The sequence below is a fragment of the Polypterus senegalus genome, chromosome 9 (genome assembly GCF_016835505.1).
Source record: "Polypterus senegalus isolate Bchr_013 chromosome 9, ASM1683550v1, whole genome shotgun sequence".
Lineage (NCBI taxonomy): Eukaryota > Metazoa > Chordata > Cladistia > Polypteriformes > Polypteridae > Polypterus > Polypterus senegalus.
In genome coordinates, this window is record NC_053162.1 from 47,925,249 (window position 1) to 47,943,307 (window position 18,059).

Below are 18,059 nucleotides of genomic sequence, written 5' to 3' on the forward strand. Positions count from 1 at the left end.
TTACTGTATGCAATAATGAAAAGGGGAACACATCGCAGCCGCTGTTCGACTGACAACCGTCTCCCCGCCATTTTGGAATGCAGGGCAGGTGCTGCCATCTATTGGCAACAAAAATTTTTTGTCAATTCTCTATATAATAAACTTAATTTATAGCGTAATGAAAATTGCATAATTAGATCTGGACCACCCTATAGAATCAGTTGTTACTTTTCAGTTAAACTGGAAATTCAGATATGGGTCAAACTGGGCAATAAAATAACAAGAAAAACATGGCAAAAATATTGCACATTCTGTATGTAGCCGGATGAGTAATAATGAAGAATATTTTGGTCGAATGTGTGATGCTCTTTCCATTTCTCTCCTCTACTGGTTATGGACACCAATTTCAAACAGCGTGCCCTGTTCTATGGGGAATCAGTGATACAACACACCACATTGCTTTGAGGGGGCGTAGATTTCATCTTTAGGATATTATACTAATTTATTTACAATGAGGAATGTGTAGTAGTGACATGCTGCAATAAAATATATTTTACCACAGCAAATGGATAAAGGAAGGGAGAAGAAGAAGGGACAGATTGAATTGGGAAGCAATGCAATGTAATGTTGAACAAGCTGAGCTTAATAAACAGTATGGATCTGTATGATTTACCAGCCAAGGACACCCTGACACAAGAAAACTGAGCTCATAGTTTGTTACTGTTCATTTATTCATTCATTTATTTATTTGCATTTGAGTGTTTCTTTAATGTGCTATTTTTTGAAAAGACTGACTTTAAAGGTAGAAGGATTTTTCATCAACTTGCAGTTTTATAATTCCATTTCATTGAAAAGCATAAATCAAAAGTGAAATTGATTTAATTTAGGCCTTGTCCCTAAAATGGTTGTACAAATAAATAAGTAAAACTTTAAAAAGGCATTCAGCATTATTCCCAGCGTTTTCTAAAATTCAGCTTTGGCCAAGATGATTTATTTTACTGTGTCTCTAACATACTGTATATACTGTACATATAAACTTATTCTTTTTTCTAGGGTTGTAAAATTAGCACCGTTTTCTGCCACTTAGCACCCTTGTTATCTCTTATTAGCCTCTTGACAACTGTTGAAGGTTTAATTCTCAGTCTGGGGTCCCCTGGTGAATTTGTTTCAGGGCACCTACTAAACATATTGACCTTTCCCAACAAATACAGTCGAAATGCAAATTACATGCAAGTGCAATTTTTTCTCTCCTTTGCAGGCTTTTTTGGGTCCGGCCTGCCTTTTACAACAATGATAAAGCTTTAACCCTGACAAGTTAATATCTTGCAAGCATGACTTTTTAGTAATGGTTTCATACTTGGCACTCCACATTATTATTCAACTCTAACCATGTTACTACGTTACCTTAACCCCGAATGACACTGAAACACATTCTAAGGCATTTGACTCATAAAGTCACACAGAATCATTTTTAGGGTTAACACCAGTCTTACAATTTTACTTTTGCAGGTGTTCTCCATTTTATCCTACTCTTGGTTTGTTTAAAAAAACATATATACTGAAATCATAATTCAAATCAGAAAATTAGAAGAGTAGCAAGTGCTTATTTTCCAAATACAGATAAACTAGGACCGATAGATTTTGGAGTGAGAATACCCTGTATAGGTTTGCCTGATGTCTCTCTTTTCTAATACAAAAAATGCCTCTATTTATTTTGTCACAATACATTATCTAATTATTGTTTAATAAGCTGGGCTCATAAGCGGAATTGTACTTAATAAGATTAAATTGGATTGAACTGAATTCCCAATGCAGTCTTTTTTAAGCTCAATTTCCAGCCCACCAGCTACATCTGGATGTTATCTAGTTTTTGATGCTGGACTGGATGACAATTCATCACAAAGCATACTCACTCACACTCTCATATTCATTACTAAATGGTCAAGGGTTTCCAGTTAACATGGGTCTATGCATATGGGTGCAAAAATCCACAAAGACATGTGGAGAAGGAGAATATTCAACACCATATTTGATACAGTCTTCTTAAATAAATCACAAAACACTACGAACAGCATGCTTAAAGCATACAGATTACAGCGAGCTTAGCGGCCTTGACAGAACAGTGTGCCACACTGTTCAAAGGACTAATTGGTATAAGCAGGACTCAGTCAAGAGTAGCCAGCAAGATCTTCTCCTGGTGTGATTCTCTGGAGGTGAATGAATATAATAGTAATTAGGGCAAGACCTGTTTGACCACTACTTTCCTTCACAATGGACAAGAAAGTTTGTTGTAAATGGATGAAATTTCTCCCAGTCTAAATATACAGCTTCCTCATACCTGTGAAGAAGCCTCATAACTCTTTATCCTCTTTCCATGCCTTCAAATTAAAAAGAAATAAAGGTGTATTTTGTCTTTCTCCAAAGCATCAACAGAAAACTGAATTGTCTTGAAATCACAGGAATGCATTTATTGTCCTCAATTGTAACCTGGGGCAGCCTCCTTACAGTTCTAAGAGACTTGGTTCAGCTCCCAACCAGGTCATAATCTATGTCTGCAGACATTTTCCACCCACAAACTAAAGATGTGCAGGTTCCGTCATTTATTAATTTGCTTTGTAATTAAAAGTGTGCTCTGTGATGGATTGGAGCCCAGTCCTGGTTTAGTTTCTCTCTTACAACATCCTCTATATTACTCTGAAATGGATTAAGCATGGGTTCAGAAAATGGAAAGATGAATACAGTTAATGTATTCAATTGCCATTTTATCGAATCCGTTATGAATGTTAATTATAAACTTGAGACTTGAATCAGATGTGATGTTTTAGACGACTTTCTCTATATACATACAGTAAGGTGTTAACTGTTAGCCTCAATGGTAATCAATAAGCTCCACTGTTTATTGTGGCTTCAATTAAGCAGTTACACGGCATCAGTTTGCATCCTGGTGAATACTATACATCAGGCTACTAAGCAGTCAGCATATTACCACACATGAAGTACAAAAGAGGACGCGCAGACAGCACTGACAATAACTAGAATTGCAATTAGTAGAAAGAACATAAAACCAAAGCGGGAACATTAAAAATCACAGTGCAAGCCGTTTGCTAAATTACTTAACATAAAAAAAAAAACCATAAAAACAAATGCTACCATAGATTCTTGGTATTAAGAATCCAAATCTGATCATGCATTTCAGACATACCTGGAGAGTTAGCATTCTTTATAACAACATTGACAACAGATTTGGGGCACAAAATAAGATACACAAGCAGAATAAACTGTACAAAAAGGCAAGCAGCCTGAGCTATATACCAAGTTACTTTTCAAACAGCAGACTGCGCCTGCCACCACAGTCAAACACAATTAAACTCCATAACAATTGTGTCTGCAATTCCCTTTCACTTTCAAAATTAAAAAGCAGCCTGTTATGGCCACTGCTCCTGTATTTGTTTTTTTTTTTTTAATTATTCTGACAGTACTGGCTACAAGGAAAAGACCTCCATACAGATCTCAGTTCACATACATAGCCACTCTTGCTCAGTCAGTTTTAGTTTCCAGTGATGTCAAAACTCCTCACAGACAACAAACTGAACCCTGATCTCTGGAGATGTGAGTGAGAAGCATCAATTAGTGCAGTACAGATGGCAGTTAGTAGCATGCAAGGAGCTGAATACCAACCAATAATCAGTGGCTCTGTGTCAGCTAGTAACTTATTTTCAAATCTAAGAGTTTATTTACTCCAGCATTTGCAAAACATTGGAATTGTTTTATCTTCCTGGCCGCCACGTGTCCTTCTAATATTTCATATCTCTGTGCTTTCTGTATTCATGGATATCCTTAGCTTATTTTGTATTTTATGCATCTTTGCCATTATACTGTGAAAAGCTCTCTATTACAATAAAACGACGTTTTCAAAAATGTGCGCTAGCCTCCCGATTTAGTCTAGTAGCTTGGCGGAATTAATTTGATCAGCGTTCATTTACACAAGCTCGTTTGCAATACGAAGGCAAATGAGAAGGAAAATGCCAATCCATTAAGCGCCTTTGGTTCAACTGCCGTTAACACCAAGGCAGCAATAAACCCAATTAACCTAATTCCAAGGTAAACCGATCGTCATCTCATTTTGTAAATAAACGTAATTATCATCCAAAAAAAACATTATGTCATTTAGAAAGTTGTGTGCATTTGAACCTTACGAACTGTCAGAACATACATCGAGATATCTGCTATGCTAATAATTAATTATGTTTCTAGTCTCGGCTTAATGTGCATTACTAACCACTGGAATGAAACACGGCTGCTTCAGAAAGGCGCTTACTTCTTTTCTGTCTTTCGCGTGGTCGGTGGGAGCGAAATAACCTCCGCAGTTAATCCTCGCGCGCAGTAAAATGTGGTTAATGTTATAATGCTTAAAATATACATTAATGTTCCTTTAAATATATTGAGGTGAGACAATTTATATCAAACACAAACTTCAATTGTTGCGACTTAAAACAAATGTGTTATGGGTTCACTGGGGTCACAGCGTACAGCGCTCCATCTATGGAAGTGCTGGTGCCCACTGTTCAACTCTCCCGTGGCTTGTCAGTAGTATTAAACTCCGCTGATGGCGTTTACCGTTACACCGCCGGAATACAAGCAGGTGCCGCATATTCTAAACTGGCAGTGTGCGTGACTGTGCAGGCGATCCATCCAATTCTGATTAAGGTGCAATGCCGCTCCGGATAACCTGATTTATTTAAAGGACGGACGCGCCGATTACTGTAAAGTAACAACGTTTTGAATGTGTTTGTACACATACTCATCTTAATATAAATGTATCAAACAGGTCGTACGATATTCGGTCACCTCGTTTTTAAACATACATTTTATTTTTATACAGTAGCTCTAAGTTTGCTGGACCCTTCTCTTTAATGAGTTAGTTCCCAATTTCTCCCTTGTTATAAGCCAGAGAACATACAGTCGAACTTGTTCACTTTAAATAATGTGGATCAATTTTCAGAATTTTTAATTAACATTTAAGAAGTTGCTGTTTTTTACATCTACTTTAAAGTGGTATTGAAGCAGTTAATAACGAGCATGCAAACTGAAATGGTAGCGAAATCATTTGTGGCTCGTCTATTGTGCAGTGATATAGGCCCTACAAGAGTTAACTGAAAAAAAAAAAACTGAAAAATGTACAGTACTATCAAGTTGCGAACAAGAATATGTTACCTAAAATGCACAAAATGATCAAACTCTCCAGCTTGTGGGCTACAAAGTATAAATACAGATGTTTATAAACTTGAAGCTCGCGTGCTTATGAATACCAAAAGTGCAGACAAATAATCGTCTAACTAAAGGCAGAACTTGGTTACTAATTATTAAATTGGTTTGTACGAAAGTATATAGCCGATGGATTAAAAAGACGTGACATATATAGATAGATAAATACATCGTGAAACATCTCTTTACGTGACTCTGAGTTGTCATATAACCGTGAGTGCATTTCGTAATGTTCTTTGCATGAAAAAAACAAACTCTCAAGTCATCCCTGAAAGCAGCAGTCTGGACCAGTTCATTCGTTTTATGTATAAAATGTTAAAGTCTGGCGATGATCCCATTATGACAGTCATTGCGTTGTCAAATATAACTTTCCAAGTCACCAAAATGCACTCTGACATTATCTGCTAGTACATTTACTGTGTCCACTTAATTTCAGCGCCGCGATATGCAGGTGCAACAACTCTCAAACGCGCCCTGTTTCGAAGCGGATGCGTTCCCCCGCAAAAACATTTTTAGGAAATGTACATGCACAATTTCAAGTAATAGCCCTATGCATTTCCATGCGATCAGTTACTGGAGAATGCTGGACCCGAAAATTAAATTACTTGATCACCATTGAAATTTCTATCAGGTTTTCACGAAATATATGGAGAACTATTGTTTTAATACTTACGAACTTTTTTCCACGTCCCTTAAGAATCGACGTTATAGTTTTGTTTTGGTTTTTTTCTGGAAAGGTAATACTATCTGTACACTGTAGGTATTACAATAATAACAAATGGAGTTATACGCTTTTACAATAATTTCCTGGACAGGATTATTCGAAGACAAACACACGCCCTGCTCAAAAACATAAAATAAATTAATTCGGTCGATTAGAGTGACATTAAGAATAAGAACTAATTATTTTACTTACTAAATTGTAGCGCAACAGGGACCAAGAAAAACGACCATCCCAAGAAGCATACCATGTCGAAAAGGATTAAAGGTGATCCAAAAATAAACTTACAAAATTTAACAGCCAACCGTATTAACACACTGACAAACAAAAATCCTTGGGAAAGTAACGGAATATTTCTGCAGTGCAGATAGGACGAGTGAGGCTCTGCTCGTAGTAAACTGGCATGATAGAGCGATGCCAGCAACACTCTAACATCAGCTGTACTAAGGGGCGGGCGGGTGAGTAAGAGAGATCTGGCGCGCGCGCACACACACACACTGCCACAAACCAAACGAGGGAAACAAAGGTGAATACGGGACAGCTGGAAAAGAAACGGAAAGAGAGACGCTCAATAATTCTCGAGGACCGCTCCAGTTATAATAAACAGAAAGTACTGGATGGGGGGAGGGCGCTCTAGGTGTGCTTTCTCTACATATTAAGGATTAATTTCAGAGTATTACAAATTCTGGCAATAATCTAAATTTAACAGTCTTAAATTCTTTCTGAGAATATATCTTAGCAACTAAAGTTACAGAATGCAAACACGATGGAGGCTTTAAACTCATCAGATATTGTATTTAATCAACTGCATTTCCATCGGAGACTAAATAAGCATCAGTTAACTCCTACAATCTTTTTATTTACAGTTAAAACGGCCCGATTATGTGTCCAGGAAGCTGACTCGCGAGTGCTGCTTTTTGCCTGTGTTAGAATATGAATTAATCCTCTAACCGAACTTCAGAGTCACAGGTAACAAAAGTAGGATGATGTGCCAAACAATCACGGGGCTAGCACACGCACACACTGGTACATAAACATACATTGCCAAATCACCGATTAATCTAATTTACGCATTTTGGACATTCGTGAAGATGCCCATACATGAAGATGGAGAAAACGTGCAAATTACAGTTACCGTGACTGGACTACGATTCAAATCCACTCTCTCAAGGCTATATGATGCTGCGGCGCCAACCACTGTTGCCCCCGCTGATTTATTGCAATGTATTTGCCCCGCAGAGATTTTCGTGATGGTCCATGCTATTAATGCTGATTGAGTGATTGATCCGACAGAGGGCCTGTCTATTTAGAGGCGGAGTTAATGACGATAAACTAAATACTATAAAACTATTTAAATATCGTGCAGGAAGAAAAGGGGATTATCATGTCTTTAAAGTGCTGGGAAAGACATACTTAAAAGGCATATTAAGTACTCTGCTGAACAAAGAAAAGACAAAGGGCGTTTCACTACCAAGGAACGAATGTTTTAATATTGTAAAATATATAGTGATTTTAATTAGATAACCATTCTAAAAACTAACCTTATTCTTAATTAGAAATATATATATATATATATATTCCCACACACACAATACCATCAGTGTCTTAACGTCTCTTTTCTATTACAGGGTTGTATAACGCTCTAGCGGCCGCAACAAGTGCTGCTTTTCACGCGCCAGCCTTTACCCCTAGCGCACTAACATTCAGCCGCAGGACTAGCGGTAGCACAACCAACATTACCTGAAGTACTGCTATTCGAAGGTACGATTTTGCCTCCAAAAGGCGGTCTCTGAATGATGGTGCGCGAATTAAAAAAAAATCTGCGTTTCTTTCATTGAAATCACTATTGGAAAAAGGGCCACCGTCAGAAACGTAACGGACTTTAATTCACTCTAACTCATGTTACAGGTCTATTACAGCCGAGAGTCTTTAATAGAAATAGCTAAAATAATAAATGTAGGACCCCATGCAGTTGCAAAGAATCCATATCAACGTATCTACAATTTTAAGGCAGTGCTCCGTAACTGGGGCTGCACTATTTTGTAAAACGTGGTCTATGCAAGTCAAAAACAAAAGTGGTAGTGAAGGACAGGAGACGCACACTCTTAAAAATAACAGTTATGCAATGGCACTATTCCTAGTTTTCGGGGTTCCTCGTAGTGTTATTACTTGATAAAGAACCATTTCTTTCCACAAAAGGTTATTTGCGTCTAACATTGGTTCTTGGGGCTTTGAAAAGGTTCCTAACGTGTAGACAAAACAAAAATGTACTGCATAATGTATGGCTGGCTGCCAGGCAGGAAAATAGATCATGAAAATCTGAATTTAGTTTGTGTGATTGTCTGCCGCGAATCCTTTTAAATCAGGAACACATTGCTATCTGCAAAAGGTGCTTTTTGGAAACTTCATGCGGATACACCGTGTGACGTAGTGGTTAAGATTTTGGACTTCACACACCGAGGTTGTGAGTTCAAGTCACACTGCTGACATTGTATGACTATAAGCAGTGCTCCATTTGAAAAAAAAAAAACAAATGTAACCAACGGAAACTCAAATGTTGTTACACTGTAATCGCCTTGAATAAAGGCTTCAGCCACGTAAAGGTAATAACCTACTAGAAACCAAGAATGGTACCAAAACATCCTCCGACAGCAACTTCTCCCAACCATCCAAGAACTGTCTGGTGGCGAACAACGCCTTTTCCAGCATGATGAAGCAACTGCGCCATAAGACAAAAGTGATAACTAAGTGGCTCGGGAACAAAACATCGAAATTTTGAGTCCATGACCTGGAAACTCCTCAGGCCTTAATCCCATTGAGAATTTGTGGTCAATCCTCAAGAGGCAGGTAGACAAACAAAAACCCACAAATTCTGACAAACCCCAAGCATTGATTATGCAAGAATGGGCTGCCATCAGTCAGGATTTGGTAAATTGCAAAGGTCTTGAAAAAGAAGGGCCAACACTGCTAATATTTACTCTTTGCATAAATGTAATGTAATTGTCAATACAAAAAACTCTGAAATGCTTGTAATTATACTTTAGTACCCCACAGAAACATTTGACAAAAGATCTAAAAACACTGAAGCTGCAAACTTGGTGAACAGCTATACTTGTGTAATTCTCGAAACCTTTGGCTACGACTGTAGGCTGCGTAACAAAAGACGACGACAACGACGAAGAAGGCGGCACCACCACGACCCCACGAAGACGTTCACCGGCTTACTGATGGGGCTTTGGCCCGTGCCCTAAATACAATTAACATCAAAAACGTGACTCACGAAGCATTCATATACTGTACAAATACATTCATACACATATTACTTCTAAGCTCACTGGCTAATTTAAGTGGAAGTCCACAATAGTAATGCATTGCAACGGAGACCAGTTAAGCTATACCAACACCAGAAGCCAATTATATGTGTAAACTAAATCATAACCAGCAATCAGCCGTAAAAAGTAAATGTTGGCTCACCGCTTTGTCAATATATTTAGACATCTTTTCGTAGAAGTAAACCTCTGCAAATTCTCCTTCCACTTCCGAGTAAATCGTAAAAAGCAAGGTATTTTCCATTTATGCTTCATGCTGTATCGCTGATCAGAAGATTTAGCTCTTTGGCGTGGACGCTGGATTTTAAAAACGGAGTCGTTTTCCCCAAAATTTCCTGAACAGGAAGCAGAAAGTCCCTCGCGTTTTTGACCGTTCATGCTTTAAAACCTCATTTGTAAGTATATTTTTCTATAAAGTATATTTAAATAGTATTATTTTTGACTGGCCAACAAAAAAAAAAAAACAGACTTTCATAAATTTGTATGTAGAGAATATTCTAAGACACACGTGGGCTGCTTCGTCGCTGCTGAGATCAAGGTGGAAATCTGACGAAGTCGAGGAAGATGCTGCTCGGTGTTACTCGCTAATATCGCAAATCGTTGTTGGATGGTGTTCCGTTTAAGGAATTATATCATTTTTTCTTTTGAAGACATCGAATATTCATCCTTATGGTGCTTTAGTTTTATTTGGTACGGCTGGCGCAATCGCCGGAAGTTTCTCTCACTCTTTGGAGCATGTGACCTCACTTTTCCACGTCGAATAAAAGTACTTTTTAACCAACAACAGCACAAGTCCGCAGAAATTCCTATTGCCTGATTATGGCAGCTTTTTTGGCTTCTCAGTTGCCATTTTTGCCTGGAAATCGCTCCGCTTCTGCCTTGTTGCATGAGCCGATAGCCTGGTTGCTAGCAGCGGGACTTTTTTTCATCCCGCTAAACTGGCAGCAGAGCATTATGGGTACCAAACTACCAATACACTCAAAGGGAGCCGAACACCAAAGCCGTGCAACACACAGAATCCCCCTGGGTAAGGTCAGCGACACGCTATGATTAAGTACGTTGTGGAAAGACCTTTGTCAGCATTAACCCGAGTTAATCGCTTTTCTGACTCCGTTCATACCGTTTGGAACTTTTCCATATTGAAATAACGTTTAAAGGTTATTTCCAAGCTGAAAAGGAAAGACGGCCAAATAGGCTACATAATGGCTTTCGGCTGTGCAGTCTTCACCAGGCGTGCTTCACATATTGTTGTTTCTTTTCTTCTTCTGAATATTTAATACAAAGCAGGTGGCAGGGCCACAGGGTTGCCAGATGTGCAGGCTTTCCACCAAATTGGGCTAGTTAATATCAGGCAGAGCGCAGTTGGGAGTTTCTTATATAATATCCTAGCCGTGAAAACACGTTTGTTAAATTTTTAACGTCAGATAAAAGTAAGAATTTAATGTCAAAATGAACTGGTTTAACAACCGAGTTGAGGTCATTTGGCCGAGTACGTTTTTTAGTAATCTTTCAGGATCCCTTTCCACTCATCAGTGCACGTAATCAACGAGGGGTTTACCAGGTCATCTCGATTTAAAAGAGCAAGTCTCACCAAATTCCTGCGATGGTTAACCAACTAATTTTTCAGGTTCGGTGTGGGAAATTAAGAACGTTACTTTGTCCATAAAGGTCTAGCGTCCTTAGTGTCACTCTTTCTGAAATACTATTTTTTTTTTTTACTGAAAATAATTTTAAGAATGGAAGAGAAAGCCAGAAATAACATTAGTAAAGGAATTAATACAGCAGATCCATATTGTTTCTTTAAAATATGTTCAACAAAAACGTTGGAAGGTTTTTCTTCATGGTCACATTGTATAAGCTACCAAGTAGTACGGTGGACAGTAGGACTCTAGAGACACTTAAATCTCGGTGTTAGTTTGGATAAAATACGTGGATAAGACTGGTGAGCTGTCCTGCTTTCTTCAAATGTTCTAATGTTCAGCAGAATTTAATTTTTAAAAATAAATCTTAAGCATCAAAGAAATATACAGTTGAAGGCTGACATTAATTAAAAGTACTACGTGTATCATAATAATTTTTCTAATGTGTCTCAAACTTGTACCAATTTATTCTTCCACTGCTGGTCCCGTTTTGCAGACTGAGGAGTTTCACTTTAGTTTCAAGTGCCATTATGCAAGGAAAATGTTTGGCCGATTTCTCCTTAAATTTAGCATGGTTTTCATAATGCAAACTTATCTGAAAATACCTTTTCAAGCTGTTGGGTATTTTTCCTACAAAAAGTAGTTTTTCATAATTGATATTTTCCCTAAAATTTGCTGTTTTTCATCATCAAAAACCCTCCCCTTTTAGATAGAATAAATTATTAAATTAACATATCTTGACGAATCTAGTGAATTTACCACAACAGTTTACCGACTTTGGAATCTTTAAGTCTAAAGTGCTTTCATTTAAACCTGGTTATGTGTGCTCAAAATTATAATATTGTTGTCATTCAGCGGTGATACTTCACCTATGGTTTTCCTACATAGATCTTTTTTTAATCTTACCTTTATTTTGCAGAAATTGATTTTTTTTTTTTCATTTATACTTGTATTAGTGAAAATATTTTTTTTTGTCTTCGCTCTGACCTCCAGTATAAGTTGTCTGATATCTACAGCCTGGCCCAGCTGGTAGGAACAAGACCCTGGAGAGGCTCTCAGGGCACCACAATTGAATTCTTAGGGGGCCAATAAAATTGATATGGGTGTCATTTGTTGGGTAGTCATTTATTATGCATTCAGGCTCTTTGCAGCAGTGTGTCCCAATATTCATAAAGCAAAACAAATCAATGCAAATTTGAAACTGAGGCAAACATACATAAAAGAGCTAAACATAAATAAAATAATACATAGAAAATACAATTACAGGGCCACAACAAAAAGAGCTTAATTTTTTTAATTGCAATTTATGAATAGTAATAAAACATTAAAGATGTGAGAAGCCTTCAGAAGATTTTAGCTGCCAAACACTAAAATAGAAAATAGTTAAACAAACGTTTATTTTATCTGACTGAATCTATTTATACTCCCACACTACTAAGGCCCCATAAATCGTTTTACTTTTTTATATTAACTATTTATATGATATTTGCAACAATTACAATTGTATACATTTCATTTCTAAAATAAGACCAGTTTTAAAATTAGCATTAATATGTATTCAGTACTATGGGCTGGTTTGGAGATCTCCTGGTCTTAAGTCTTTCCACAATTTATGCAAAGCCAGACAGTTGACAGTACTTCTCATGCAATCCTTATGTTGATGCCATCGAGCACAATGTATTTAGTATTGTGATATTCACTAAAGTATTTTCATCAGGGATGTGTACAAAGTTGGCGTCAGTCATTGTAAGAAAGCCCAAAAAAAAAAAAACTGCAATGGGCAATGTGCCTTGTTAAAATTAGGCAATCCAGTATGAAAAGAAAGCATAATCTACAAAAAAAAAAAAAAATTCCTGTTAAATTTACAAAAATGTATAATATTAAATATCTGTGTGTTGGCATTGTTGGTTTGTATTATTGTAAAAATGTGGAAGATGGCGGGACCATTTGAGCTCACTCAAGTCGGGTCTACTGCTATAACAGAGTATTTCATTCTGTATACACTAGCCCAAAGAATAATGCCCAAGCACCACTGAGTAGATTAAATGAGATTGGTGCTAATTTAGTGTTTCCAGCACTGTTTCAGTTTTCAAAAATCATGGGCACATTGCCAGTATTGATAGAAAGTGCTGAACAAAGTTCTTTCCAGTTATGTTAAATCCAAAATCAGAAATCTCTGTGGACACAAACAGCACTCTGATTTTCTAGTTCTGCAGACCATTGTAATCAATTAATAATATAATGAAAAGGAAGATTTAGCTAAAATACCCAAAGTTGACAATACATAGAAGGCAAAAGGGCATTATTATTTTTATTTTGGTTTTGTTATCAAGACGTCGTAATACAAACAGTGTAAACCATTTTACATTGTACTCAAGAATGCAGATCATAGTTACATTTTCCTCATAAAAAGACTTAAGCACAGAAAGAATGAAGATTTGTGATACCAGATGATCAGTTCTAGCAGCATCCTGAATGCAGAATAGACACTTTGTGTACATAAAGCAAACCAAAGGTTTTCTTCCCCCCATACACACACCATAGATTCAGAAAGCATTCCGAGCCATTCACTTTCTGCATACTTTATTGTATTGTAGATTTAATTTTATATGGATGGAAATTTGCCACTTTTGCCCATCAATCTACACTCAATAGCCCATAATGTCAAAAACATGTTCTGAGGAAGGTTTGCAAATTTATTAAAAATTATTTATTGAAATCTCTTAAGTATTCCAAGCCTTAATTCAGTACTTTGTAGAAGTCTTAGGCAAGTCTCTTTAAGCTCTGTACACCTGGATTTGGGCAGTTTATTCCATTCTTCCTGGTAGGTCCTCTCAAGCTCAATTACAATGGATGATACCTACACAGATGTTCTATGAAGTTAAAGTCTAAGCTTCAGCTGAGCTATCTTGATGACAAGTCTGAAATGTGTTCCAAAGCCACTCCAGAATTGTCTTGGCTTTGGATCATTATTGTGATGAAAGGTTAACCATCGGCCCAGTCGGAGGAGGCGTTTTCTTCAAATAGCTCTTTATATTTGGCCTCAATTCTGCCCTTTTTCCCAGTACCTGTTGCCGAGAAACACCCCCAAAGCATGATGCTGCCACCACCATGCTTCACTGTACAGATGGTATTAGGCAGATGACGGGCAGTTTCTGGTCTTTAAAAGATATACAGGTGCCGGTCATTAAAATTAGAATATCATGACAAAGTTGATTTATTTCAGTAATTCCATTCAAAAAGTGAAACTTGTATATTAGATTCATTCATTACACACAGACTGATGTATTTCAAATGTTTATTTCTTTTCATTTTGATGATAACTGACAACTAATGAAAGTCCCAAATTCAGTATCTCGGAAAATTAGAATATCAATTAAGACCAATGCAAAAAAAGGATTTTTAGAAATTTTGGCCAACTGAAAGGTATGAACATGAAAAGAATGAGCATGTACAGCACTCAGATTTTCTTTGCGGTTAAGGTCATGCGAGTTTGCTGGCCAATCAATAACAGGGATACCATGGTCCTTATACCAGGTACTGGTAGCTTTGGCACTTTGTGCAGGTGCCAGGTCCTGTTGGAAAATGAAATCTGCATCTCCATAAAGTTCGTCAGCAGCAGGAAGCATGAAGTGCTCTAAAACTTCCTGGTAGACGGCTGCGTTGACCTTGGACCTCAGAAAACACAATGGACCAACACCAGCAGATGACATGGCACCCCAAACTACCACTGACTGTGGAAACTTTACACTGGACCTCAAGCAACATGGATTCTGTGCCTCTCCTCTCCTCTCTTCCTCCAGACTCTGGGACCTTGATTTCCAAAGGAAATGTAACATTTACTTCCATCAGAGAACATAACTTTGGACCACTCAGCAGCAGTTTTGTCTTTAGCCCAGGCGAGTCGCTTCTGACGCTGTCTCTTGTTCAAGAGTGGCTTGACACAAGGAATGCGACAGCTGAAACCCATGTCTTGCATACGTCTGTGCGTGGTGGTTCTTGAAGCACTGACTCCAGCTGCAGTCCACTCTTTGTGAATCTCCCCCACAGTTTTGAATGGGTTTTGTTTCAATCCTCTCCAGGGTGCGGTTATCCCTATTGCTTGTACACTTTTTTTCTATCACATCTTGTCCTTCCTTCGCCTCTCTATTAATGTGCTTGGCCACAGAGCGCTGTGAACAGACAGCCTCTTTAGCAATGACCTTTTGTCTTGCCCTCCTTGTGCAAGGTGTCAATGGTCGTCTTTTGGACAACTGTCAAGTCAGCAGTCTTCCCCATGATTGTGTAGCCTACAGAACTAGACAGAGAGACCATTTAAAGGCTTTTGCAGGTGTTTTGGCTTAATTAGCGGATTAGAGTGTGGCACCAGGTGTCTTCAATATTGAACCTTTTCACAATATTCATATTTTCCGAGATACTGAATTTGGGACTTTCATTAGTTGTCAGTTATAATCATCAAAATTAAAAGAAATAAACATTTGAAATACATCAGTCTGTGTGTAATGAATGAATCTAATATACAAGTTTCACTTTTTGAATGGAATTACTGAAATAAATCAACTTTGTCACGATATTCTAATTTTATGACCGGCCCCTGTACTGCTTGAAGTTCTCTCCAAAGAGTCTGTCCACTCTACTGCACACAGCTGATTGATGGGAGTGCTGCAGAGATAGTCATAGTTCCTAAAGGTTTTCCTGTCTCACTAGAGGACTTCTGCAACTGTGATAGAATGACCATTGAGTTATTGTCCAATTACTCCGTTTGGCCATCCTGGTGGAAGTTATATATCCATGTGACCTTATATTTACCTATCTAAACAATGTTCAATCAATTCAATTTGCCACAGGTTGATTCCAATCAAGATAATTAACAAAGATAATTAAAGCAATAGGGATGCACCAGACCACAATTTGGAGTGCCACAGCAAAGGTCAGACTACTTATGGAAATAAGAAATTTCAGTTTTTGATTTGGGGTCTGAAAACATCCTAAACCCACTCTGGATATACACACATTTATATAATGCAAAGCTGACTTTCTTATTCACTGACTCATCAACAGAAACAGTAAATCAGTAGGTATCCACTAAGAAAGGACATTTTGATTTATCAATATTTAGGGGTTTTAAAAAAAAAAAAAAAAATCTCAAAAATGCCTTGATGAATTGAAACTTGAGGGCATTATAGAAAAATGAAAGATATCTGATACTTTTTTAAAAATAAATATTTAATATCATGCTAACTTGTGTGGATTATTGCTTTATGAAAACAACGGACGCAGCAGAAGTGATTGACCGGCCATGCAAAAACCACCACGAACCAATTAGGATGGAAAGACGACTGAAGACAGGGCGGATACCGAACAGGAATGAGAGATGTGATTGCACTATGAAGCAGAAGAAGAAAGTTTGAAGCTCAAAGAGGCTGTAAAGCTCAATGGTCAGAAAGCACGGTTTCTTGCTCTTGACTATCCTGGTTTAGATTTTGGCCCATAAATTTAGTGTGAGGGCCAAAAAAGCTGATGGGTTTTCCTTCACAATCCAAAGCATTCTAATTAATGAACAGACAAAAATCAATATGATTTTCCCTCTGGGTCAATGGTGAACCTACAATCTAACTGGGACTTCTCTTTTGTCAATGGGTATTCAGGTAAGCTCCTTTGCAGGGGGTGAACAGATATACAATATTAGGGCGCATAAAGCTACAACATAGTTTACAATTTATATTTCGGACTGTTTGGCATATACCTCAATTGACATAAAAATTGTTATAATTGTGTTTCACACCTAATGTCTCGGCCCCTTGAAGTGGAATGGAATGATGAAACTGGATAACATCTTAAAAACAGTAGGTTAACAAGAACAAAAGTATTTGGTAAATTCTCATCTAGATTTTTCAATTCCCCTAATGTAGAATCAAACAATGAAGTCTAATTTAAAACCTGATCAAATATTGCAACCTACGCACAACCATATTACAGTGCCTGCAAAAAGTGGTATTTCATAATTAGTTGTTTTACCATATTAAATAAGTGATTTTATTAGTCCTTTGATACTGATCATCAAAAAAGGCTCCTAAAATGTCAAAGCAAGAACTAATCTCTATAAAATAAATGTATGTTTATTACAATAATTAAACACAAAATAAGTGATCTCCTAAGTACTCACCTCTTCAAGTCAGTATTTAGCAAATACCCCTTTGGTAGCTATGACAGCCTCGAGTCTGTGTGCACAGGGCTCTTTCAGCTCTACACATCTGGAAACTGCCATTCACCCCCCTCCCCATTTGTCTCTGCAAAACTGTGAGCTCTGTCAGGTTGCAAGTGAACAGTCCTTTTTAAATCCTACCACAAATTTTCAGTAGTATTGAGATCTGCACTTAACCATTCCTTGCTATTAATATCACTGTTTTAAGTCATTCCTGTATAGCTATAGCTTTATGCTTGGGGTATTTGTATTGCTGAAAAAGAAACCTCCCAAAGCACAGGTTTTGTGTAGACTGCCTCAGGGTTTCATCCAGAATTTCCCTGTATTCTGTTCCTTTCCATTTTACCCTCCCCCCTTACAAATCTTCCACGACCTGCTGCAGAGATACATATTCACAGTCTGATACCACACGGTGTGGATGGTGTAGTTTTGATAATGGGCAGTGTTTGGCACATGTTATTTAGACCAAAACAGACCAATTTATATTGAAGTAGTAATTTTCCCACAGAATGGAGAATTAGATCACATAATTAGAATCATAACATAAAAAACAAGAATACAGACTCACAGGACTGATGATGCAGCCAATCAATTGACAATTTTTTTTTTTTTTTTTAATGATTACATCAAGTGGAAGCATTGAATCGCCTGAAGATAGTGAGCAGAAAAGACCCCCAGAGGTGCTTCTTAGAAATGAGCCTAGGCTAAAAGTGCTCCAAGAGAACACCTGCTGGAAGGGATTTTTCATGATGGCATACAATTTTGCCACCATTCTCTTTTCCACAACAGCTTCCAGTGTTTCCAGGGTTTGCCCTGTAACCAAGCAGAATGAGGAAATGCTAAAGAAATGAAAGGAAACTGAGGTTTTTATTATACTATATGCAGCGTTAGCTTTTCTGGACATGTAACAAAGCACACAT

At 37.6% G+C, this 18,059-nt stretch overlaps 1 protein-coding gene across 1 annotated transcript in view; it reads right to left on the reverse strand.

Moving 5' to 3' along the window:
• The window catches only part of nrn1la (neuritin 1-like a), a 76,940-nt gene extending 70,569 nt beyond the window's left edge, over nucleotides 1-6,371 (reverse strand). The window contains exon 1 of the mRNA XM_039763083.1: nucleotides 6,161-6,371. Coding sequence (XP_039619017.1) covers nucleotides 6,161-6,215 — 55 coding nt within the window. The 5' untranslated portion in view covers nucleotides 6,216-6,371. The remainder of the gene's footprint in view (nucleotides 1-6,160) is intronic.
• Nucleotides 6,372-18,059: the final 11,688 nt, after the last annotated feature.